Source organism: Bos indicus, chromosome 16 (assembly GCF_029378745.1).
Source record: "Bos indicus isolate NIAB-ARS_2022 breed Sahiwal x Tharparkar chromosome 16, NIAB-ARS_B.indTharparkar_mat_pri_1.0, whole genome shotgun sequence".
In the NCBI taxonomy this organism is placed as follows: Eukaryota; Metazoa; Chordata; class Mammalia; order Artiodactyla; family Bovidae; genus Bos; species Bos indicus.
This window is the reverse complement of record NC_091775.1, coordinates 37,994,576-38,020,732: the sequence shown is the minus strand read 5'-3', so window position 1 is coordinate 38,020,732 and position 26,157 is coordinate 37,994,576. Positions and strand designations below refer to the sequence as shown.

The following is a 26,157-nucleotide window of genomic DNA, read 5'->3' as shown; positions in this document are numbered from 1 at the left end:
AATGAAGTCCAAAGTATTTAGGAATAGGAGCTTATCTTCCTCTTCTCTGCTGAAAATTATGTGCAGTGCGGTCATAACTCAAAGATACTGCAGGTTTGGTTCCAGACCACTGAAATAAAGCAAATATCACATAATAAAACAAAGTCACACAATTTTTTTGGTTTCATAGTGCATATAAAAGCTATTTTTACACTATACTGTAGTCTTTTAAGTGTGCAAGGGCATTATGTGTAAAAAATATAGATACCTAAATTTTAAATTACATTATTGCTAAAAAAATGCCAACCATCATCTGCACCTTTGGTGAGTTGTAATCTTTTGCTGGTGGAGGGTCTTGCCTTAATGTTGATGGCTACTGACTGATCAAGGTGGTGGTTGCTGAAGGTAGAGGTCACTGTGGCAATTTCTTAAAGTAAGACAACAGTGAAGTTTCCCACTTGATAGACTTCCTTTGGGAATGATTTCTCTGCAGCACCAATGCTATTCAGTAGCATTTTACTCCTAGTAGAACTTCTTTGAAAATTGGAGGCAATCCTCTTAAACCCTGCTTTATGAACTAAGTGTATGTAATATTCTAGATCCCTTGTTGTCACGCCAGCAGTCTTCACAGCATCTTTACCAGGAGTAGATTCCATCTCAAGAAACCACTTTCTTTGCTTATCCATTGAAGTAGCTTTTATCCATTTAAGTTTATTATGAAATTTCAGCAGTTCATTTACAACTTAAGGTTTCATTTCTAATTATAGTTTTCTTGCTGTTTCCACCACATCTGCAGTTACTTCCTCCACAAAAGTCTTGAACCCTTCAAAGTCATCCATGAAACAAAAGTTTTACAGCACAATGGTTGTCTGACATTCCATTTGTTTTTTATAATGTGATCACTGCTCACTAAATTGATTTTATTACCTACTAATGACTAGCATCCCAGGTGGTGCTAGGTGGTAAAGAACCTGTATGCCAGTGCAGAAAGTGTAAGAGACGTGGGTTCAATCCCTGGGTCAGGAAGATCCCTTGGAGAAGGAAATGGCAACTCACTGCACTATTCTTGCCTGGAGAATCCTATGAACAGAGGAGCCTGGCAGGCTACAGTCCATAGGGTCACAAAGAGTCGGACATGACTGAAGCGACTTAGCAGCAGCAGCAATCACTTGAAATGTAAGGTTTAAAAAATTATGTCCTAGACCACCTTGATATTTATTATTTGTAGATATGCAAGATGTCAGTACTTGACATGCTGAAGAATTATAAAATTTTAGAGTTAGAAGTGATTCTAACCACAAGTCATAGAACAATTAGAGCATGTTAAAGGGACTTTAGATCATATCACCTTTTCATTTTAGAGATAAGGATTGGGAACTATTAATACAGCAATACTTTTATTTGCAGACTGACACATTTTACTGTTAGGAAGCATTCTGTGTGTATGTGTGTGCTGTGTGTGCATGTGTGTTTGAGTTCTGTAAAACAGTGACAGAAGCAAAATAAATATTTTCAGTGTATACTCAGTATTATCTGTTGCAGCACAGTGTAGCAGATTTTGAGGAAGAAAGGCAGTCTGTAGTACTGGTACTTAGCAGCAGGGTGATCTTGGGCAGGTTTCTTAATTCTCTGTGGCTGTTAGTTCCTTTGTTCATATACCTACCTCATAGGGCTATTTCAAGTATTAAATCCACTAGAGCTTTCAAGTTAGTATTTGTAAGTAGGTAATCAGTACATTGTAATTTTTATTATTATCTTTATCATTAGATATGAATAATCAAGAACAGATTTGTACCTTCACCAAGATATTTATTTGTGGGGCTATAAATAATTTTTCATTTTCCCTTTGAATTAGTTATCCCTGGTATTCTGGCCCCTATAAAAATAGCTATGAGGATCTGGTACTGGTCAGTCAGTTCAGTCAGTTCAGTTGCTCAGTCGTGTCCGACTCTTTGTGACCCCATGAATCGCAGCACAAATTCCCGGAGTTCACTCAAACTCAAGTCCATCAAGTCAGTGATGCCATCCAGCCATTTCATCCTCTGTCGTCCCCTTCTCCTCCTGCCCCCAATCCCTCCCAGCATCACAGTCTTTTCCAATGTGTCAGCTCTTCCCATGAGGTGGCCAAAGTACTGGAGTTTCAGCTTTAGCATCATTCCCTCCAAAGAAATCCCAGGGCTGATCTCCTTCAGAATGGACTGGTTGGATCTCCTTGCAGTCCAAGGGACTCTCAAGAGTCTTCTCAACACCACAGTTCAAAAGCATCAATTCTTTGGTGCTCAGCCTTCCTCACAGTCCAACTCTCACATCCATACATGACCACAGGAAAAACCATAGCCTTGACTAGACAGACCTTTGTTGGCAAAGTAATGTCTCTGCTTTTGAATATGCTATCTAGGTTGGTCATAACTTTCCTTCCAAGGAGAAAGCGTCTTTTAATTTCATGGCTACAATCACCATCTGCAGTGATTTTGGATCCCCCCAAAAAATAAAGTCTGACACTGTTTCCACTGTTTCCCCATCTATTTCCCATTAAGTGATGGGACCGGATGCCATGATCTTCATTTTCTGAATGTTGAGCTTTAAGCCAACTTTTTCACTCTTCACTTTCACTTTCATCAAGAGGCTTTTGAGTTCCTCTTCACTTTCTGCCATAAGGGTGGTGTCATCTGCATCTCTGAGGTTATTGATATTTCTCCCGGCAATCTTGATTCCAGCTTGTGTTTCTTCCAGTCCAGCGTTTCTCATGATGTACTCTGCATATAAGTTAAATAAGCAGGGTAACAATATACAACCTTGATGTACTCCTTTTCCTATTTGGAACCAGTCTGTTGTTCCATGTCCAGTTCAAACTGTTGCTTCCTGACCTACATACAGGTTTCTCAAGAGGCAGATCAGGTGGTCTAGTATTCCCATCTCTTTCAGAATTTTCCACAGTTTATTGTGATCCACACAGTCAAAGGCTTTGGCATAGTCAATAAAGCAGAAATAGATGTTTTTCTGGAACTCTCTTGCTTTTTCCATGATCCAGCGGATGTTGGCAATTTGATCTCTGGTTCCTCTGCCCTTTCTAAAACCAGCTTGAACATCAGGAAGTTCACGGTTCACGTATTGCTGAAGCCTGGCTTGGAGAATTTTGAGCTAATTCACAAATTATTTTTCTTTAACTGAATTAGGCTGTCCCTAAATGTAGAGAATGTTAAGCCAGATGCTCATGAAGCTTTCCGTGACTCTAGAATCCTGTGTTTTGTGAGCTGGTTGACGTGAAGGTACTCTGTCATTTTTCTTCTGCTTCCCACTCATACCATGAACAACGTCTTTTTGTCCAGCCCATATATGTAGGGATACATAATTAATACCATAGAAGTAATTTAATTGCAATCGTCAGCCCATGTCTTAAATCTTCATAATTTAGGCATTAAACCCTAATTATCTTTGTCCACATTTTTCTGTTGTATGTAGAAGAAAATCCAAAGTTCTCATCATGGCCTATAAGACCTCATACAGTTTGGCTCATTGCCAACCCCTCTGACCTTATCTCTTAATTGGGCTGAGACACATCAAGCTTTTCTCAGCTCAGAATTTCATTCAGGAGGTTCTCTCAGTCAGGACTGCTTTTCACTCTGATTTTCATGGCTGGTTCTTTTATGTCACTCAGGTCTCAACTCAGACATCCGCTTTTAAAAAGCCATTGAACATTCTTAGCAATCATTACTTTTCCATACCAAAGTCGCTTGCTAGCCCATTCCCTGTTTACTGTCTTTCTATAGTATTCCTACTGTAAGGTCTCTTGTATGTGTATATTTATCATCTATCTCCCTTACTCCAGTGTAAATTTCAGGAACTTTCCTGTTGTGTCACTAGTGTCTAGAACATTGCCAGACAGATTGTGGGCACTCAGCTGACTTTATTTTTTTGGGCTCCAAAATCACCACAGATGATGATTTCAGCCATGAAATTAAAAGACATTTAACTCCTTGGAAGGAAAGTTATGACCAACCTAGATAGTATATTAAAAAGCAGAGACGTTACTTTGTCCACAAAGGTCCGTCTAGTCAAAGCTATGGTTTTTCCAGTAGTCATGTATGGATGTGAGAGTTGGACTATAAAGAAAGCTGAGCGCCAAAGAATTGATGCTTTTGAACTGTGGTATTGGAGAAGACTCTTGAGAGTCCCTTGGACTGCAAGGAGATCCAACCAGTCCATCCTAAAGGAGATCAGTCCTGGGTGTTCATTGGAAGGACTGATGTTGAAGCTGAAACTCGAATACTTCGGCACCTGATGCGAAGAGCTGACTCATTGGAAAAGACTCTGATGCTGGGAAAGATTGAGGGCAGGAGGAGAAGGGGGATGACAGAGGATGAGATGGTTGGATGGCATCACCGACTCAATGGACATGAGTTTGGGTGGACTCTGGGAGTTGTGATGGACAGGGAATGCTGCGGTTCATGGGGTCACAGAGAGTCGGACACGACTGAGCGACTGGACTGACTGACTGAGGGACTATTTGTTGATTGCATTAGTGAGTCATGATAAACAGAAGATAAAGGAAACCAACATTTACTGAGCACTTGTTACATACTGAATAATACTTATCTAGGCAATAACCTGTTGAAGTAAGCATTAATTTCCATTTTACAGTTAAAAAAAAAAACCCTAAGATTTGGGAATTTTTCTCATCTGAGTGTAGACAAGTATGCTGCTGATTGATCATCTTAGCTCCCATATATTTTGATGTGGGTACCAGATACTGTGCCCCAAACCTCAGATTCATTATCTCATTCTTATTAAAATTACTGTTACTAAAACTCTGTGATAAACGTGTCAGAGAGACAAGATGGCAGAGAAGTAGGGTGGACACAGAGTACATCTCTCTCCATGGATACATCAGGAATACACCCTTAGACACAGAAGTGCATGCAGACCACCAGCTGAGAGTGGACAGAAGGACCTGACCCACGGAAAAGAGTATATAAAACCACACAGAACTTAGTAGGATGAAGGAACTAGGGTAGAAAAGCAGGAGTGTTAGTAGGACTGGACCTGCCCTCAGTGGGTGGGGGCACTGAAGCAGGGGTCCTATCCCCACAAAGGGGCAGTTGTCTGAGTCAGAGGTGAAACATTTAAGGTTGAGAGTGAAACAGCTGGTCTGTGGCAGCCTAAATGGAGTGAGGACTTCCCTAGTAGCTCAGATGGTAAAGCATCTGCTTGCAGTGCAGGAGACCCGGGTTCAATCCCTGGTTGGGAAGATCCCCTGGAGAAGAAAATAGCAACCCACTCAAGTATCCTTGCCTGTAAAATTCCATGGGCAGAGGAGCCTGGCGGGCTATAGTCCATGGAGTCGCAAAGAGTCAGACACGACTGAGCAACAAACACACACACACACACACATATGGAATGAGAATCAGACAGGCCTTGCCACAGCCATACATACCCCTGGCAGGGATGCAGGTACCCTAGAAGGCACAGCAGATAGGAGCTGGAGCTTAGGGATTGTGGAGCAATCCCAAGGCGAGGGCTGCTGTTGACTGTGGAGAGACAGACCAAGGAGATGCGAAGGAGATTGTGGTGGGAAATGCCTGTGAAGGAAAGTCAGGCAGCCATGGAATCAAGGTAGTACTGCTGAGTCATGCGTAGGGGTGGAGCCATCACCATAGCCTCTTTCTCTCCACATGCCAGCATCCGCAGCTGAAACAATAGAGAGCCTGGCCCATCAAATGCCTGACACACTGAACTACAGAGCAGGACCCCACCCAGGGTGCTGCTTTAAATGACTGATGCGCCAATGTACAGAGTAGGACCCCAGCCAGGGGGGTCCCACTATGTGCCTGACACACCAAGCACAGGCAGAGGAGCCCTCTAAGTGCCTGAACAGGCGGAGCTATGGAGAAAGACTTGCCAAAGAGGCCTCCTGATCGCCAGCTACTAGAGGCTTGAAAAAAGACTCTGGTAGGGCCCTAACTCCTATGGCTGAGGCAGTCCGTATCCCTGCACTTGGCGCCGCGCAAGGTCCCCGCAACCCAAGCAACTGTGCCACCTTCACACTCAACCCTCACTGGGGCAGAGCTGCTACCGGCAAAAAAGGTCTGGCGTCTGTGCATGCCGGGTTGCTTCAGTCGTGTCCAGTTCTTTGCAACCCTGTGTACTGTGGCCTGCCAGGCTTCTCTGTCAGGGGGGTTCTCCAGCCAAGAATACTGGAGTGTGTTGACCAATACTGGTTGCCATACCCTTCTAGAGCACTATATTTTCTGCTGCCATAGCCACCAACTCCCCTGAGTACCTGGTGCTGCCAGAACCCCTGTGACCCAAGGAGCTGCACCACCTCCACATCTGGCCCTCACTGGGGCAGACCCAAGTCCTCCAGGGCAGCCTCAGGAGCAAACCTCAGTGGACTTCCCACATGCAGAGGTGGAAATAAAACCACAGATTTCTCAAGAGGCAGATCAGGTGGTCTAGTATTCCCATCTCTTTCAGAATTTTCCACAGTTTATTGTGATCCACACAGTCAAAGGCTTTGGCATAGTCAATAAAGCAGAAATAGATGTTTTTCTGGAACTCTCTTGCTTTTTCCATGATCCAGCGGATGTTGGCAATTTGATCTCTGGTTCCTCTGCCCTTTCTAAAACCAGCTTGAACATCAGGAAGTTCACGGTTCACGTATTGCTGAAGCCTGGCTTGGAGAATTTTGAGCATTACTTTACTAGTGTGTGAGATGAGTGCAATCGTGTGGTAGTGTGAGCATTCTTTGGCATTGCCTTTCTTTGGGATTGGAATGAAAACTGACCTTTTCTAGTTCTGTGCCCACTGCCGAGTTTTCCAAATTTGCTGGCATATTGAGTGCAGCACTTTCACAGCCTCATCTTTCAGGATTTGAAATAGCTCAACTGGAATTCCATCACCTCCACTAGCTTTGTTCGTAGTGATGCTTTCTAAGGCCCACTGGACTTCACATTCCAGGATGTCTGGCTCTAGGTCAGTGATCACACCATCGTGATTATCTGGGTCGTGAAGATCTTTTTTGTACAGTTCTGTGTATTCTTGCCACCTCTTCTTAATATCTTCTGCTTCTGTTAGGTCCATACCATTTCTGTCCTTTACTAAGCCCATCTTTGCATGAAATGTTCCCTTGGTATCTCTAATTTTCTTGAAGAGATCTCTAGTCTTTCCCATTCTGTTTTCCTCTATTTGCATTGGTCGCTGAGGAAGGCTTTCTTATCTTTTCTTGCTATTCTTTGGAACTCTGCATTCAGATGCTTATATTTTTCCTTTTCTCCTTTGCTTTTCCTTCTCTTCTTTTCACAGCTATTTGTAAGGCCTCCCCAGACAGCCATTTTGCTTTTCTGCATTTCTTTTCCATGGGGATGGTCTTGATCCCTGTCTCCTGTACAATGTCATGAACCTCCTTCCATAGTTCATCAGGTACTCTATCTATCAGATCTAGGCCCTTAAATCTATTTCTCACTTCCACTGTATAATCATAAGGGATTTGATTTAGGTCATACCTGAATGGTCTAGTGGTTTTCCCTACTTTCTTCAATTTAAGTCTGAATTTGGTAATAAGGAGTTCATGATCTGAGCCACAGTCAGCTCCTGGTCTTGTTTTTGTTGACTGTGTAGAGCTTCTCCATCTTTGGCTGCAAAGAACATAATCAGATTTCGGTGTTGACCATCTGGTGATGTCCGTGTGTAGAGTCTTCTCTTGTGTTGTTGGAAGAGGGTGTTTGTTATGACCAGTGCATTTTCTTGGCAAAACTCTATTAGTCTTTGCCCTGCTTCATTCCGTATTCCAAGGCCAAATTTGCCTGTTACTCCAGGTGTTTCTTGACTTCCTACTTTTGCATTCCAGTCCCCTATAATGAAAAGGACATCTTTTTTGGGTGTTAGTTCTAAAAGGTCTTGTAGGTCTTCATAGAACCGTTCAACTTCAGCTTCTTCAGCATTACTGGTTGGGGCATAGACTTGGATTACTGTGATATTGAATGGTTTGCCTTGGAAACGAACAGAGATCATTCTGTCGTTTTTGAGATTGCATCCAAGTACTGCATTTTGGACTCTTTTGTTGACCATGATGGCCACTCCATTTCTTCTAAGGGATTCCTGCCCACAGTAGTAGATATAATGGTCATCTGAGTTAAATTCACCCATTCCAGTCCATTTCAGTTCGCTGATTCCTAGAATGTCGACATTCACTCTTGCCACCTCTTGTTTGACCACTTCCAATTTGCCTTGATTCATGGACCTGACATTCCAGGTTCCTATGCAATAATGCTTTTTACAGCATCAGACCTTGCTTCTATCACCAGTCACATCCACAACTGGGTATTGTTTTTGCTTTGGCTCCATCCCTTCATTCTTTCTGGAGTTATTTCTCCACTGATCTCCAGTAGCATATTGGGCCCCTACTGACCTGGGGAGTTCCTCTTTCAGTATCCTATCATTTTGCCTTTTCATACTGTTCATGGGGTTCTCAAGGCAAGAATACTGAAGTGGTTTGCCATTCCCTTCTCCAGTGGACCACATTCTGTCAGATCTCTCCACCATGACCCACCCGTCTTTGGTGGCCCCATGGGCATGGCTTAGTTTCATTCAGTTAGACTAGGCTGTGGTCCTAGTGTGATTAGATTGACTAGTTTTCTGTGAGTATGGTTTCACTGTGTCTGCCCTGTGATGCTCTCTTGCAACACCTACTGTGTTCTTTGGGTTTCTCTTACCTTGGACGTTGGGTATCTCTTCACGGCTGCTCCAGCAAAGTGCAGCTGCTGCTTCTTACCTTGGACGAGGACTATCTCCTCACCTCCACCCTTCCTGACCTTGAACGTGGGATAGCGCCTTTAGGCCCTCCTTCGCCCACGCAGCCACTGCTCCTTGGACGTGGGGTTGGTCCTCCCGGCTGCCACCCCTGACCTCGGTCGCAGGGTAGCTCCTCTTGGCTGCCACCTCTGATTTTGTAAATGCCATTTGTCTGGGGTTAATCTTTGGTTTCTTGTTTTGAGGTATTTGTTTTAATCTCATTTAATGCCATAACAAACCAGTTGTGGAATCTTTGTTCCTGACCAGAGATCAAGCCCTGAGCCTTTGGAGTGGGGGCACTGACTCCAAGAACCTAGACTACCAGAGTACTAACCCTGCTGCTGCTGCTGCTGCTAAGTCGCTTCAGTCGTGTCCGACTCTTAGCGACCCCATGGACTGCAGCACACCAGGCTCCTCCATCCATGGGATTTTCCAGGCAAGAGTATTGGAGAACTAACCCTAGAGGGTATCAAATAGTGAGAACTCACACAGAGGAAACCACCAGAATATAAGACCTGGCATCACCCAACCACCAGTAGCACCCTGTGCAGGACACCTCATCCAAATAACAAACAAAACAAAAGTACAAACTGAACCATCAGCAGACAGGATTACCACCTCACTCAGCCTTGCCCATCAGAGGAAAAACAAAACAACAACAACAAAAAACTCAGCACAAATCTCATCCTATACGAAGCTTACACAAACCACTGGGCCAAACTTAGGAGGGCAGAAACCAAAAGGAAGAAAGAATTCAACCTCGAATCCTGGGAAAAGGAGACCTTAAACACAATACATTTAAATAAAAAACGAGAAGGCAGAGAAATATTGCACAAATGAAGGAACAAACTAGAAACACAGAAATCCAAATAAATGAAGAGGAAATAGGCAAACTACCTGAAAAAGAATTCAGAATAGTAACAGTGAATGTGAAAGTCAGTCAGTCATGTCTGACTCTTTGTGACCCCATGGACTGTATAGTCCGTGGAATTCTCCAGGCCAGAATACTGGAGTGGGTAGCCATTCCCTTTTCCAATGGATCTTCCCAACCCACGGATTGAAGCCAGGTCTCCTACATTGCAGGCAGATTCTTTACCAGCTTAGCCATAAGGGGAGCCCAAGAATACTGAAGTGGGTAGCCTATCCCTTCTCCAGTGGATCATCTCGATCCAGGAATTGAACTGGAGAAGGCAATGGCACCCCACTCCAGTACTTTTGCCTAGAAAATCCCATGGACGGAGGAGCCTGGTAGGCTGCAGTCCATGGGGTCGCACAGAGTCAGACACAACTGAAGCGACTTAGCAGCAGCCTCCTGCATTGCAGGTGGATTCTTTACCAACTGAGCTATCAGGGAAGCCCATAGTGATGGTGAAGATCAAAAATGTAGAAACAGAATGGAGAAAATGCAAGAATGAATTAACAAAGACCTAGAGGAATTAAAGAATATACATACAGAGACAAACAGCACAATTATTCAAATTAAAAATACCCTAGAGGGCATCAATAGCAGAATATCTGAAGCAGAAAAATGAATCAGTGAGCTGGAATATAAAATGGTGGAAATAACTTCTGAAGAGCAGAATAAAGTAAAAAGAATGAAAAGAACTGAGGATAGTCTCAGACACCTCTGGGACAATATCAAATGCACCAACATTCGAATTATGGGGTTCCAGAAGAAGAAGAGAAAAAGAAAGGGTATGAGAAAATTTTTGAAGGTCTATAGTTGAAAATTTCCCCACACGGAAAAGGAAATAGTCAATCAAGTCCAAGAGGCACAGAGTTCCAAACAGGATAAACCCAAGGAAAAACACACCAGGACACATATTAACCAAACTAACAAAGACTAAACACAAAGAAAGAATATTAAAATCAGCAAGGGAGAAGCAATAAGTAACATACAAGACTCTCAAGAGTCTTCTCCAACACCACAGTTCAAAAGCATCAATTCTTTGGCGCTCAGCTTTCTTCACAGTCCAACTCTCACATCCATACATGACCACAGGAAAAACCATAGTCTTGACTAGATGGACTTTTGTTGACAAAGTAATGTCTCTGCTTTTGAATATGCTATCTAGGTTGGTCATAACTTTTCTTCCAAGGAGGAAGCGTCTTTTAATTTCATGGCTGCAGTCATCATCTGCAGTGATTTTGGAGCCCAGAAGAATAAAGTCTGACACTGTTTCCACTGTTTCCCCATCTATTTCCCATGAAGTGATGGGACCAGATGCCATGATCTTCGTTTTCTGAATGTTGAGCTTTAAGCCAACTTTTTCACTCTCCACTTTGACTTTCATCAAGAGGCTTTTGAGTTCCTCTTCACTTTCTGCCATAAGGGTGTGTCATCTGCATATCTGAGGTTATTGATATTTCTTCTGGCAATCTTAATTCCAGCTTGTGCCTCTTCCAGCCCAGCGTTTCTCATGATGTACTCTGCATATAAGTTAAATAAGCAGGGTGACAGTATACAACCTTGACGTACTCCTTTTCCTATTTGGAACCAGTCTGTTGTTCCATGTCCAGTTATAACTGTTGCTTCCTGACCTGCATATAGGTTTCTCAAGAGGCAGGTCAGGTGGTCTGGTATTCCCATCTCTTTCAGAATTTTCCACAGTTTATTGTGATCCACACAGTCAAAGGCTTTGGCATAGTCAGTAAAGCAGAAATAGATGTTTTTCTGGAACTCTCTTGCTTTTTTCATGATCCAGCGGATGTTGTTAATTTGATCTCTGGTTCCTCTGCCTTTTCTAAAACTAGCTTGAACATCTGGAAGTTCATGGTTCACATATTGCTGAAGCCTGGCTTGGAGAATTTTGAGCATCACTTTACTAGCGTGTGAGATGAATGCAATTGTGCGGTAGTGTGAGCATTCTTTGGCATTGCCTTTCTTTGGAATTGGAATGAAAACTGACTTTTTCCAGTTCTGTGGCCACTGCTGAGTTTTCCAAATTTGCTGGCATATTGAGTGCAGCACTTTCACAGCATCATCTTTCAGGATTTGAAATAGCTCAACTGGAATTGCATCACCTCCACTAGCTTTGTTCGTAGTGATGCTTTCTAAGGCCCACTGGACTTCACATTCCAGGATGTCTGGCTCTAGGTGAGTGATCACACCATTGTGATTATCTGGGTCGTGAAGATCTTTTTTGTACAGTTCTTCTGTGTATTCCTGCCACCTCTTCTTAATATCTTCTGCTTCTGTTAGGTCCATACCATTTCTGTCCTTTATCGAGCCCATCTTTGCATGAAATGTTCCCTTGGTATCTCTAATTTTCTTGAAGAGATCTCTAGTCTTTCCCATTCTGTTGTTTTCCTCTATTTCTTTGCATTGATCACTGAAGAAGGCTTTCTTATCTCTTCTTGCTATTCTTTGGAACTCTGCATTCAGATGCTTATATTTTTCCTTTTCTCCTTTGCTTTTCACTTCTCTTCTTTTCACAGCTATTTGTAAGGCCTCCCCAGACAGCCATTTTGCTTTTCTGCATTTCTTTTCCATGGGGATGGTCTTGATCCCTGTCTCCTGTACAATGTCATGAACCTCCTTCCATAGTTCATCAGGTACTCTATCTATCAGATCTAGGCCCTTAAATCTATTTCTCACTTCCACTGTATAATCATAAAGGATTTGATTTAGGTCATACCTGAATGGTCTAGTTGTTTTCCCTACTTTCTTCAATTTAAGTCTGAATTTGGTAATAAGGAGTTCATGATCTGAGCCACAGTCAGCTCCTGGTCTTGTTTTTGTTGACTGTGTAGAGCTTCTCCATCTTTGGCTGCAAAGAACATAATCAATCTGATTTCGTGATGTCCGTGTGTAGAGTCTTCTCTTGTGTTGTTGGAAGAGGGTGTTTGTTATGACCAGTGCGTTCTCTTGGCAAAACTCTATTAGTCTTTGCCCTGCTTCATTCCGTATTCCAAGGCCAAATTTGCCTGTTGCTCCAGGTGTTTCTTGACTTCCTACTTTTGCATTCCAGTCCCCTATAATGAAAAGGACATCTTTTTTGGGTGTTAGTTCTAAAAGGTCTTGTAGGTCTTCATAGAACTGTTCAACTTCAGCTTCTTCAGCGTTACTGGTTGGGGCATAGACTTGGATTACTGTGATATTGAATGGTTTGCCTTGGAAACGAACAGAGATCATTCTGTCGTTTTTGAGATTGCATCCAAGTACTGCATTTTGGACTCTTTTGTTGACCATGATGGCCACTCCATTTCTTCTAAGGGATTCCTGCCCACAGTATAATGGTCATCTGAGTTAAATTCACCCATTCCAGTCCATTTGAGTTCGCTGATTCCTAGAATGTCGACGTTCACTCTTGCCATCTCCTGTGTGACCACTTCCAATTTGCCTTGATTCATGGACCTGACATTCCAGGTTCCTGTGCAATATTGCTCTTTACAGCATTGGACCTTGCTTCTATCACCAGTCACATCCACAATTGGGTATTGTTTTTGCTTTGGCTCCATCCCTTCATTCTTTCTGGAGTTATTTCTCCACTGATCTCCAGTAGCATATTGGGCACCTACCGACCTGGGGAGTTCCTTTTTCTGTATCCTATCATTTTGCCTTTTCATACTGTTCATGGGGTTCTCAAGGCAAGAATACTGAAGTGGTTTGCCATTCCCTTCTCCAGTGGACCACATTCTGTCAGATCTCTCCACCATGACCCACCCGTCTTTGGTGGCCCCATGGGCATGGCTTAGTTTCATTCAGTTAGACTAGGCTGTGGTCCTAGTGTGATTAGATTGACTAGTTTTCTGTGAGTATGGTTTCAGTGTGTCTGCCCTGTGATGCTCTCTTGCAACACCTACTGTCTTACTTGGGTTTCTCCTACTTGGACGTGGGGTATCTCTTCACGGCTGCTCCAGCAAAGTGCAGCCACTGCTTCTTACCTTGGACAAGGGGTATCTGCTCATCGCCGCCCCTTCTGACCTTGAATGTGGAATAGCTCCTCTAGGCCCTCCTGCGCCCGTGCAGCCACCGCTCCTCGGACGTGGGGTTGCTTGTCTCAGCCGCCGCCCCTGGCCTCGGGCGTGGGGTAGCTCTCCTGGCCGCTGCCCCGGACCTCGGATGTGGGGTGGCTCCTCTCGGCTGCTCCTGCGCTGTCACAGTCCGGCACTCTCGGCCGCCATCCCTGACCTTGGACACGGGGTAGCTCCTCTCGGCTGCCACCCCTGACCTCGGATGTGGGGTAGCTCCTCCTGGCCGCCGTATCCTCTCCCTTTTCCTCTTAAATCCCTTGAAACTCAGATAGGTGTCAACCCTCCTGAAAAAGAGTAGCCAAAGGCAGATCTCTGCACTAACTCTTAACAGGTTTCCAGTGCTTCACTTTCAGGCTTATGAACTAGGGCTCTATGAGATACCAGACTGAGGCAAGAATGAATATTCCTAGGATAAGATAAGTGCACAGCAGGCCAGAGCAGGAAAGTGTGTCCCAGAAGCCTTTTCTGTTGGAAGAGAACTCTGTCATTGCTGCTTCGTAAACACACCTCAAAAGTGCCTTCTGTCCTTTTGTTCTTGTTTCCTTTGCATGTTGTTCATCAGTATTGCTGTATTCTGTGTCTCCCAAAGTCTGTCTCAAACATTCTTCCATGATATGTATTTGGTTCCTTTCCCTTGAAACCAGGTGTACTTTTATCTGTCCCTCATTGTATACATTTTTACTATTTTGGATAGTGAAATATCAATAGCTGAGGAAATAGTGATAGTCTTCCTTTCATCATAAAAAAAAATTGTTCACTGTTGATAGCAAGAGTTAGAATTATGTCCTTCAAAAGCACTTAACAGAAGACTTATTCTCGAAAATTTCCATCCTTGTTTGATTATAGACAAATTTCCTTTTGCATATACAACTGAGCTAAGAAAAGAGTAATTATTTAACTTGATATTGTAAACACTTAACTATTAAAAGGTTCTATTTAAAGAGAAGGGGCTACACAGAAATTAACATAAAATGGCTTAGAGTTGAATATAAAACCTGAAACCATAAAAATGCTTAGAAGAAAACATAGGTGGTAAACTTGATATCTGTCTTGGCAATGAATTTTTTTTTTAATTTGATAACAAAAGCAAAAAAATAAGTGGGACAGCATCAAACTAAAAGCTTCTGCATGCCAAAGAAAAACATCAACCAAATGACAAACTATTGAATGGGAGAAAATATCTGCAAATCATGTTTGATAAGTGGTTCATATCCAAAATATATAAGGAACTCATACAACTCAAGAGCAAAAAAAAAAAAAAAAAGAATCCAATTTAAAAATGAGCAGAAGATCTGAATAGACGTTTTTCCAAAGATGTTTGGATGGTCAGCAGGTACATGTAAAAAATGCTTAAATCACTAATCAGGGGAATGCAAAGCAAAACCACAAGGAGCTATCACCTCACACCTGTTAGGATGGCTATTTTCAAAAAAATAAGAAATGTGTGGGTATGGAGAAAAGGAATCCTTTTTGCACTGTTGGTAGAAATGTAAATTGGTGCTGTCACTATGAAAAACTGTGTGGAAGTTCCTCAAAAAATTAAAAACTCGAGCCACCACAAGATCCAACAGTTCTACTCCTGACTACATACCCAAAGAAAATGGAAACACTAACTCAAAAAGATACACCTACCAGTTCATTGCAGCACTATTTATAATAGCCAAGATGTGAATACAACCTAAGTGTCCAACAGTGGATGAATGGGTAAAGAAAATGTGATATACTCACATATATATGGAGAAGGCAATGGCACCCCACTCCAGTACTCTTGCCTGGAAAATCCCATGGACCGAGGAGCCTGGTGGGCTGCAGTCCATGGGGTCGAGAAGAGCCGGCCACGACTGAGCGACTTCACTTTCACTTTTCACTTTCATGCATTGGAGAAGGAAATGGCAACCCACTCCAGTGTTCTTGCCTGGAGAATCCCAGGGACGGGGGAGCCTGGTGGGCTGTGGTCTCAGGGGTCTCACAGAGTCAGACACGACTGAAGCGACTTAGCAGCAGCAGCACATATATATACACATGGGAACATTATACAGCCACAGAAAAACAAATGAGGTCTTGCTATTTGCAACAACGTGGATGGACTTGGATGGATGCTAAGTGAAGTAAGACTCACAAAAATATTGGGTTGGGCATAAAGTTTGTATGGAAAAATCTGAACAAACCTTTGGCCAACCCAATACCATATGATCTCATTTATATTTGGAAATGAAAAACAAAACAAAAAAACCTCAAGCTCATAAATACAGAGAATAGATTGGTGGTCGCCAGAGGCAGGGGCTAGGGGATATAAACAAATGGGTAAAGAAAGGGGGGTCAAAGTGTTCTAAGTCCCAGTTGTGACTAAGTTGTGAGGATGTAGGTACAGCATGGTGATTATAGTAAGTAATACTGTATTGTTTATTTGAAAGTTGCTAGATCTCAAAATTCTCATCACGAGAAAAAAATTACAGCTATATATGGTGATAGATGTTGACTATACTTATTGTGGTGATCATTTCACAATGTGTATAAATACAGAATCATTTTGTTATACACCCAAAACTAATACAATATCAAAGGTCAGTTATACCTGAATTTTTTAAAATAAAGGAAGTTTCATGTTCAAGACTGGCTTCCCTGGTGGCTCTGGTAAAGGATCCGCCTATAATGCAGGAGACACAGGAGATGCGGGTTCTATTCCTGGGTCAGGAAGGCCCCCTAGAGGAGGGGATGACAACCCTAATGCCTATTCCAGTATTCTTGCTGAGAAAATCCCATGGGCAGGGGAGCCTGGAAGGCTATAGTACCTAGGGTTGCAGAGAGGTTGACACAACTGACGAGACTGAGCAGCAGCAGCAGCGTGTGCAACACATGGCCGCCGGCCAGCTAGCGGGTTGAACCATGCTGCTGCCACCCATGTAAATAGTCTGTAACATGCCTCTGTCACACATCCTTCCTCTTGAATGCTGCTTCATAGGTAGCTTCCTCTTGGTCTCTGGATTCTCTCATTTTGCCTTCCTGTGTTAGCTGCAAAATTTCCTATGTTCTGAGCAAGGTTCCAAACTTAATGGGAACTTTTGATAGATTGACCTTTGATATGATTGGAGTTGGCCCAGAAGTTTGTATGGAAAAAAACGAAATGGGTAAAGAGGAGTCGAAAGGTACTGAGTTCTAGTTATAAATAAGTTGTGGGGATGTAATGTACAACATGGTGACTGTAGTTAGTAATACTGTATTGCATATTTGAATATGGTGTCTGGACTCTCACATTGACTTCTTGACATAGTCCAGGGATAATGGAACATAGCTCAGTCATGTTTTGATTGACTCAGTTACATGCATAATAGCTTTGTTACCTCATTATTATAGTAACATTTCCTGTACATACTGGGGAAAAAAACATAAAGGAGAAAATTAAAATCATTGATTAACCCCTCACCCAGAGAGAACTGCTGCTAATATTTTGGTTTATTTTTTCCTAAGACTTCTGTTTTAACCATTCTTTCAGTGAATATAATAGGTTCTTATTCATGAACTCTACCTGAACAGTGACTTACTGGTGGATGCTAAGTCACTTCAGTCATGTCTGACTCTTTGCCACCCCATGCACATAGCCTACTGGGATTACTAATTGTTGTTTATTCTTAATGCTGCTTGCCTCTGTGTGGGAAGATGTGGAATGTCATCTCCCTTTGACTGACATGTGCAGTCTCTGACCATCTTTATACCTTCGTTTTGTAAACAACGTATCATTTGCTGGAGGTACTAATGTATATAGAACATTTAAAGCAAAATATATTTTTCCCCCAAGAGGGAATAAATGTAATTGCTATGAAGTTCATACACACACACACACACACACACACACACACAAACATATACGGACATGAGTTTGAGCAGACTCAGGGAGGTAGTGAAGGACAGGGAAGCCTGGCATGCTGTAATCCATAGGGTTGCAAAGAGTTGGACACAACTAAGCAATTGAACAACAACACATATGAAAGAAGCAGTTGGTTTTCCCGAGGAAACAGAAAAAAGTCTGCTGAATAGAAAATTGAGTCTACACAGCTTTCTGTCCAGTTGCTTTCTTCCCTTTTTCTGGGTAGGAATCCAAGCCAGACCGTCTCCTCGTGCTGAAGGTCCTGTGGAATGACTTCCTGGGGTGCTACTCCTCTCGCCCTCTGCTCTGCTGGTCTGTGTGGTGGGCCCTCTCCACCTGTGGCTATTTTCAAGTCGTGAACTACGCACAGGGCCTGTGGGAGCAGGTGATGCCTTCCCGCCATGCTGCTATCTATAATGGCGGTGTGGAGGCCGTTTCAACCTTACTGGGTAAGCAGTACTGGGTGGTAGGGCAGGTTGGGTGGGGAGAGTCCTCTGGTAGTTTAGTTGAACATGATCAGAGTTTTTCTCCCCTCTCAAATTTGAAGTAACCTCAAAGAACGGTTTTACTTTGAGCTCTAATTTTATCATTTAGGATGACAGTTCAAAAGTGTATGTTCAGGGAGGACTATGACTAACTAACCTGAATTCTTTTTTTTTAATATAAATTTATTTTAATTGGAGGCTAATTACTTTATAATATTGTATTGGTTTTGCCATACCTTGACATGAATCTGCCACGGGTGTACACGTGTTCCCCATCCTGAACCCCCCCTCCCACCTCCCTCCCCATACCATCCCTCTGGGTCATCCCAGTGTACCAGCCCCGAGCATCCTGTATCATGCTTGAATTCTTTATAACCTTTGGGAAACCTAACATAAGGATCCTGTAAATTGTTTTCTTACCCAAGTTTCCTTTATGTCTGATTTACTGCGTGCTTTGGCCATGTGTGAATCTTTGAGCAGCACTGTTCAGTACTTTCTAACAACAGTAGCTAGTATATGTTGTGTTGCAGGTGCTGTTCTAAAGACTTTATGTTTATTAACACCATCCTCACAGAATTCCTTTGTTTCAGTTATTACCCCCATTTTCCAATTAAGGAAGCTGTTGAAAGACATGTTAATCACTTGCCCAAGGTCATATAGATGGTCAGTGGTAAAGTCCAGGTTTGAACTCAGAGCCTGTCTTTGGCCATTAGCATCTATCGTTCCTTTCTAATCTGTTGATCCACCTCATAGGTCTTAGAAGATCATAAAGGACTTCTGTGAACACTTTTATCTCTGACCAGGACTTAGAAAGCACTCCATACCATTTAGCTCTCATTATCCTCATCATCGTCATTTGACCACGTGATAAACTGCCCCTCAGATGGGAGGAGAGATGAACCATCCTGCCATGTTGCCAAGCTACAGCCAGGATGGTTCTTTTTGACTCTTGCCTCTGTATCTACTTCAGTAGCTTTCCCTTAGCAGCACCCCTGGTTCTATGTCCTCCTTTTCCATCTCATTATCCACTGCCCTAATTCAGTCTCTCATCATCTCTCCATGGCCTCATACTATTTATTCCATCAGGTCCAAAAATCTCTGCCTAACTTTCAAGGGCCTCCATAATCTTGAACTACCCTGGTTATAAATTTAAAGAGCTTAAAATGTCATAACCTAAGGTGAATTTTCATTTAGTGAAATAGTACTTGTTTAGCAAAATGAGTTGGGGAAGGCAATGGCACCCCACTCCAGTACTCTTGCCTGGAAAATCCTATGGACGGAGGAGCCTGGTGGGCTGCAGTCCATGGGGTCGCTAAGAGTCGGATACGACTGAACTTCACTTTCACTTTTCATTTTCATGCATTGGAGAAGGAAATGGCAACCCACTCCAGTGTTCTTGCCTGGGGAATCCCAGGGACAGGGGAGCCTGGTGGGCTGCCGTCTGTGGGGTCGCACAGAGTTGGACACGACTGAAGCGACTTAGCAGCAGCAGCAGCAGCAGCAGCAGCAAAATGAGTAATGACTTTTCTGTTTTTGTTTTGTAGGTGCTGTTGCAGTGTTTGCAGTTGGTTACATAAAAATATCCTGGTCCACTTGGGGAGAATTGACACTGTCTCTCTTCTCTCTCCTGATTGCTGCTGCAGTGTATATCATGGACACTGTGGGTAACATTTGGGTGTGCTACGCATCCTACGTTGTCTTCAGAATCATCTACATGTTACTCATCACAATAGCAACGTATGTATTACGATTCAAAGAAGCATTAGGAAGAGCTGTAACAGGATTAACTTTTGGTTTCTTTACAAATTAAATTTTCTGGTTCAAGGGCAAATGGGAGGAAGCATTATACCATAAGTGCATTATCAGTTTTTCTTTTGAGGAAGCATTTAGGCAAGTTTCATTTACTTCCTTGTTCATGTTTCTGCTGTTTTCAGACATTTGCATGAGGTTTACATCATTTAGCAAAAGAATATTCTTCACTTGGTTGGGAAGGGAATTGACAGTAGAAAAGTACGGGCTACTCTTCACATTTGGAATAAAAAATGTAACTATCCTTGAAGTAATTCTTATCTATGCATTCTTTTTATTTTTTAAGTTTTCAGATAGCTGCAAACCTCAGCATGGAGCGCTATGCCTTAGTGTTTGGTGTAAATACCTTCATTGCCCTAGCACTGCAGACTCTGCTCACTCTAATTGTGGTAGATGCCAGTGGCCTTGGCTTGGAAATTACCACTCAGGTAAGGTCTGTTTCAGTACTGAAGATGTTATGGGTTGATCAGGGTAACAGAAGTGGAGCATGCTTCAGGGAAACAAATTCAAACAATATAGACAGATAGAAAATCGAAAGTAAAAGTGTTCTTTCCTTCCTTCAGTTATCCCCCACCCTTAGTTCCTTTCCATCAGGAGGATGCTAAGACCATCATCTCTTTGATGAGGCCCTAGAATGTTTCTGAGTGTGGAGCTGAGAGGTAGTGTTGGTTCCATCTGGACCCAGACCCCAGACCTTCTGCTTCTTCACCCATTATTTCCCTCCATTTTTTTTTTAAATTTTATTTTATTTTTAAATTTTACATAATTGTATTAGTTTTGCCAAATATTGAAATGAATCCACCAGAGGTACTGTATCCCATGTTTGAGATGCCTGCTTCACTTGAGAGCTCTCTGAGTCTCCTCCCTTCTTTAAACATCCCCCACCCAGATACCAAGGTAATGACTTGCTGTTGATGACTAGCATTACATATGACCTATTGAGAAAACACCTGCACAAACACCCAGAGACAGTGTGATACGTTTATTCACTCTGGAATTGTATGGTTGTATATGGCTTCATTCATTGTGAGTTGTAAATAGGGCTTGGGATGTACTTTAGCAAAATGGGCGATTGAATCAAAAAGTGCCTACCCCAACTCATCTCAGCTCAAAAGATTCTATCTCCATTGTTCTTCCCACTTACATATTAGTTTTCCTACAATACAAAGACCTGACATGTTAGCAGTAATTAACTTTGTTTTTACCAAGGAGATCTAAAAGAAAAACAATAGATAATGTGTGCTGAGTGCCTTCTGTGTGCCAGGTACTTTATATAGAATTTTGCAGGGTTGCTATCATGATTAGACGTCAAGAAAATGAATCTGAGAGAGGTGTTGTTTAAGGTCACGGTCAATAATAGTATGGCAGAACCAGGATTCAAAGCAACATCTGACTCAAAAGCCTAGGCATCTACCTCTGCATCATGCTGGCTCAGAAAAGGGTGGGGGAAAGGTGGACAGAGCAGAGGAATGGGAGCTTATTATTGTCTTTTAAGTAATTATTACTTATGTGTTTCCCAGTTACTGCCTGCAATAAAAACGTTGGGAAGACCTCTCAAGGGTTAAGTGCTTTCATTTGGGATGGAGGGTAGGAGAATAAGTGCTTGTCATCTGGCTATAGAAGCGGTGGGTTTAAATGTATGGAATAATAATTTTGTGGGCTGTGGTCAAACTCATGACTGCCGTGATTAATTAACCGATTTCCTATAGGAAAATGTGTCCAAATTTAAAAGACTTGGCTCAGAGGGTTAGGCTTCCCAGGTGGTGCTAGTGGTAAAGAACCTGCCTGCCAGTGCAGGAGAGTTAAGTGAGTTCGATCCCTGGGTCAGATCCCCTGGAGAAGGAATCTGCAATCCACTCCAGTGTTCTTGCCCAGAGAACCCCATGAACAGAGGAGCCTGGTAGGCTACAGTCCATGGGGTTGCGAAGGGTCAGACACGACTGAAGCAACTTAGCATGCACGCAGAGGGTTAGAGCGGCACACTTACTGGATCCATGAACCAGCTTATCAGTATTTAGTAAGTTATTTTAATAAGAAAATGATGATATTGATAAATCATATAATCACATTAAAAATGGCTTAGAGAAGATTCTTATAAAAAGTTATCTTACAATGGAATATAGTTGACCTTCTGCTGCCCTCTTCTGGGAAAGAGTGGGAATTCTTGATCTTCAGAACTTAGCCTCGTATCAGCTTGAGTTAGTCGGTTTGAGGGTAGAGACCAGGATTCAGTTATAACAGCAACAAAAATGAAAACCAATAATATTAACAGTATTAGCATTGTGTTAATAAACATTTACATACAGAATCCTATTCCTTCCCAACAACTGTAATTAGGATATATTATGAATTACAAAATGGGTTGTAAATGAAGTGGAGGCTCAGACACTGAGTCTCTCCATCCAGGCCATACAGCTGGTAAGTGGGTAGTCAGGATTGGCAGTCAGGCTGCAGTGTTACCATGCTGTCCTGCCTCTCTGTATCCTCAGTGCCTGGCACATTGTGTAAGCACAATGTTTTTTGAAATTGTATTGAGAAACTGAACATATCTTTAATTATAGAGTCTGTTCACATATATGTAATAAAAGAGCTGACCTTCCAGTGGATAATTCTGTAAATTACTTCTTCCCCCCTCTTTAGTTCTTCATCTACGCTGGTTACTTTGCACTCATCGCTGTGGTTTTCCTGGCTAATGGTACAGTCAGTATTATGAAGAAATATAGAAAGCAAGAAGATCCAGAATCAAGTTCTCAACAGACCCCCTCATAACATACTGCAAAAGAGCTTCATATTGCAAGAATTCTGCACAACGGCTGTAACCGGCTGTATTTAATTTTTTAAAGTGTAGACACATATTTATGAGTATGCATTTCATGGCTTCAAAGCAGCCAGTTAACTATACCTTGTCTTCCCAGAGTAACAATACAGTTGAGAAATGAAGTGTACTTCATGGAATACTTATGAGAGCCAATTTAAGAATCTGTTTTTCCTGCTTCAAAAGTGAACTTGCTTTTGAAAACCAAGAATCAAGAGCAATTAGGCAGCACATGGTAATGTACACATGCTCACAAGTGAGTCTGGTGCTTCATAGGTCAAGTATTCTACTTCTGTGTCTGATTAGCCCGATGCTTGGCCTGTTGGGACCAGGGCTTCACGGGCCACAGGATGTTACAGTCAGAATCGAAATAGTGTTCTAACAGCATCTGCCTCTGTTCAACTTAGTTCTCATGTCTGTGTTACTCATGTGCGTTTGTTTCTACAGATGACAACATTTGCCCTGGTTTGGTGTTCTATAAAGAATATGTGTTAATTCTGAGTTATCTTTAAAAATTCATTGTGTAAATACTCTCAGTGCCCATCTTGACTGTTGTGTATTTGTGTTGATTTCTTAGAAGTATATTTTTACATTATTCATATGCTTCCCAGAGAAGCTAATTTAGTTTAAAAATAAGGCAAGTTTTGAGGCCTACTAATAATATAAGTGACCTAATGGAAAACTTAAGGTAGGTTTACTTGTCTTGTATTCTTCGGTATGAAGGACTATTAAATCTATGATGAAAAGTTACTAAGTGGGCTAAAGGCATAACTAGTCCATTTTGTATCTGCAGATCTCCAAAATAAAATGGGAAAGTCTTCTTAAAATAACTTCATCTCCCTTTATGGCATTTATACTGTTTGTCCTTCTTATCCAAGATAAAGGTGTCATTAATTGTTGGATTATTCCAAGGTCTTTTTCACAAACTGAGCCTCTTTATTTTGGTGGGACAGGATGTAGGATGGACTTGGTTCCTGCATTTTGTATATTAAATTTGCCTTTGTTTATAAAGGTGCATCTTCTTAAATAATCTGCTTAAAATAAGAATTGCTATTGATTCCACGTTACTTGAAAAATGTTATTCTGTGTACATTTAAGTGGGAGATTAGTCTACCAAGTGACTGCTAGCATATGTGAGACATGATAACTATTTTAAAGCCAATTTTGTTGCCTTATCTTAAAAAAAAAAAAAAGCTAGGTCAACTTTTTTAGGATGACGTAGGTAAATACTGAATAGTAATGCCAAGATTCCAAAACTCAAGAATTCTAGAAGCAAATTAATGAGGATAAGAATAAGTCATTTTCTAGTCACCTTCCTTTCTGAGTAAAAGAAAGGAGAAGAGCACTAGCTAAGGAAGGAAAAAGGAAGCGATATCATAAACATCAGCCTCTAATTTTGTATTTTGTCGTCGTTTTATTTTGCTACATAGGGAATGTGTACTCAGAAACAAGTAGAAAAATGGTGTTTGAGGAATTTAATTTTTTTAATAAAATAGACTGTGGCACAATCAAACTATTCATGTAACTAAAGCAGTATTTCCCTGGAATTTAAGTCACAGTTGGTTTTATACAATCAGAGCCTTTACTTAAGACAATAATAAGTTCCTATCTTGGTGTGTGTGGTACTATTTGTAGAATGCTGAACCCAATTTGCAAGTTGTACTGTATGCGGTTTTGGAAAGAAGTGCAAATAATTTGTTGTACTTTTTATTCAATACTGTATAGATTATACAATTATTTTTTATTAAATAAATATTTTGCAGTATATTTTTCCTTGTTTAAAATATTTATGTCTTTGTTGCTACATGCAGGCTTTCTCTAGTTGTGGAGAGCACGGGCCCTAGAGCCTGCAGGCCTCAGCAGTTGTGGCTTGCCGTCTCTCAGGCATGGGCTTAGTGGCTGTGACGTGCGGCTTAGCTGTCCCTCAGCATGTGGGGTCTTCCTGGACCAGGGGCTGGATTCATGGCCCCTGCATTGGCAGGTGGAGTCTTAACCACTGGACCACCAGGGAAGCGCTGGTCTTTACCTTTGACTCTTCCCTCTCATTTCTGTTGTTTTCCCAATTTTTTTTCTAGCACCGCATTGTTCTACTTACTTTTCTTGGTCTTCATGTTGGTACCTCTTATATTTTTAAAAGCATTCTCCCATTTAGAAACTAAAAAGGCCAACGTTCCCTTCAGTGTTAACTGAATTTTTCAGATAAATGAAATGAAATTGAATCAAAAGTAGAAGGTGCCATCTTGTTTTGAAAAAATCATAGCCTTTTGGTTATAGCCCCAAATGTTCTGGTACCCACGGAAGCATCTTCTTGCCATCTTCTTGAGAATTGCTTTGTTCATTTTAGCCGACAAACCAAACCAGTCTTTTCTAATAGTATTTGAATGTGTACTTTCACATTAGTTCCCATTGCAAAGCCTTCATTAAGGCATTTTTATTGATTATCACCAAAGACTTGGAAATTTTTCATGCAAAAAACTTTTTAAAGTCTTCTGTCCTTATAGCACATCTTATGTATCTGAGCAGGAACCACGCCTTATTTTTGTCTTTTGTTGCAAAACACATCTTGTGTTTGTGCCCCATGAACACTGAATTATACAAATGATATGTGATGGATTCAACGTAACCACCTGCCAGTACCAAAGCTAAATAAACGCTATTTTTCAAAAAGTACATCAAAGTAAAGCATTAAGATTAAAATGCCTGTCATTGATGTCTAGTCCACTGGATGCTTTATTCAGGGCATTGTGCTCAAATGATAGAAATTGGATACCTATTTGTCTTACTTCTTATGGAATCCTAGGGCTTCCCAGATGGCGCAGTGGCAACAAACCCACCTACGAATATAGGAGATGGAAGAGACACAGGAAGATCTTCCCTGGGTTGGGAAGGTCCCCTGGAGAAAGAAATGGCAACTCACTGCAGTATTCTCATCTGGAAAATTCCATGGACAGAGGAGCCTGGCAGGCTGCAGTTCATGGGGTCAACAAACAGTCAGACATGCAGGACTGAGCAACTGAGCAGGCATGCACGTGTAATTAGTACTTTACATTTATATAACACGTTTTAGTTTGGAAAGGGATTTGTGAACATCATCTCTTGATTCTGGAAAAAGCATCCTGTGGTAGTACTAATTCTACTTTTTTCATTAAGTAATGCTGATAGAAGGGGCTTCAGAATGCTGAGTTTGCCATTCAAAGCTCTGATTGATTAGGGAAGTTACTCTGGAGCTTCAGTTTATTTTTTTTAAATATTTCTTTTTACTCACTTGGCTGTGTCTGGTCTTTGTTCTGGCATGCAGGAACTTGAGTTGCATCATATGGGATCAGTATGCCAATTCTTAGTTGTGGCATGTGAGATCTAGTTCCCTGATCAGGGGTTGAACCTGGGCCCCCTTCATTGAGAGCGTGGAGCCTTAGCCACTGGACCACCAGGGAAGT

At 41.9% G+C, this 26,157-nt stretch overlaps 1 protein-coding gene across 1 annotated transcript in view; it reads left to right on the top strand.

The window, feature by feature from the left end:
- SLC19A2 (solute carrier family 19 member 2) overlaps window positions 1-24,487 on the top strand; it is a 33,932-nt gene extending 9,445 nt beyond the window's left edge. The window contains exons 3-6 of the mRNA XM_019976751.2: window positions 17,838-18,060; window positions 19,641-19,833; window positions 20,192-20,333; window positions 22,546-24,487. Of these exons, the coding sequence (XP_019832310.2) occupies window positions 17,838-18,060; window positions 19,641-19,833; window positions 20,192-20,333; window positions 22,546-22,674 (687 nt within the window). The 3' untranslated portion in view covers window positions 22,675-24,487. The remainder of the gene's footprint in view (window positions 1-17,837; window positions 18,061-19,640; window positions 19,834-20,191; window positions 20,334-22,545) is intronic.
- The last annotated feature ends 1,670 nt before the right edge of the window (window positions 24,488-26,157 follow it).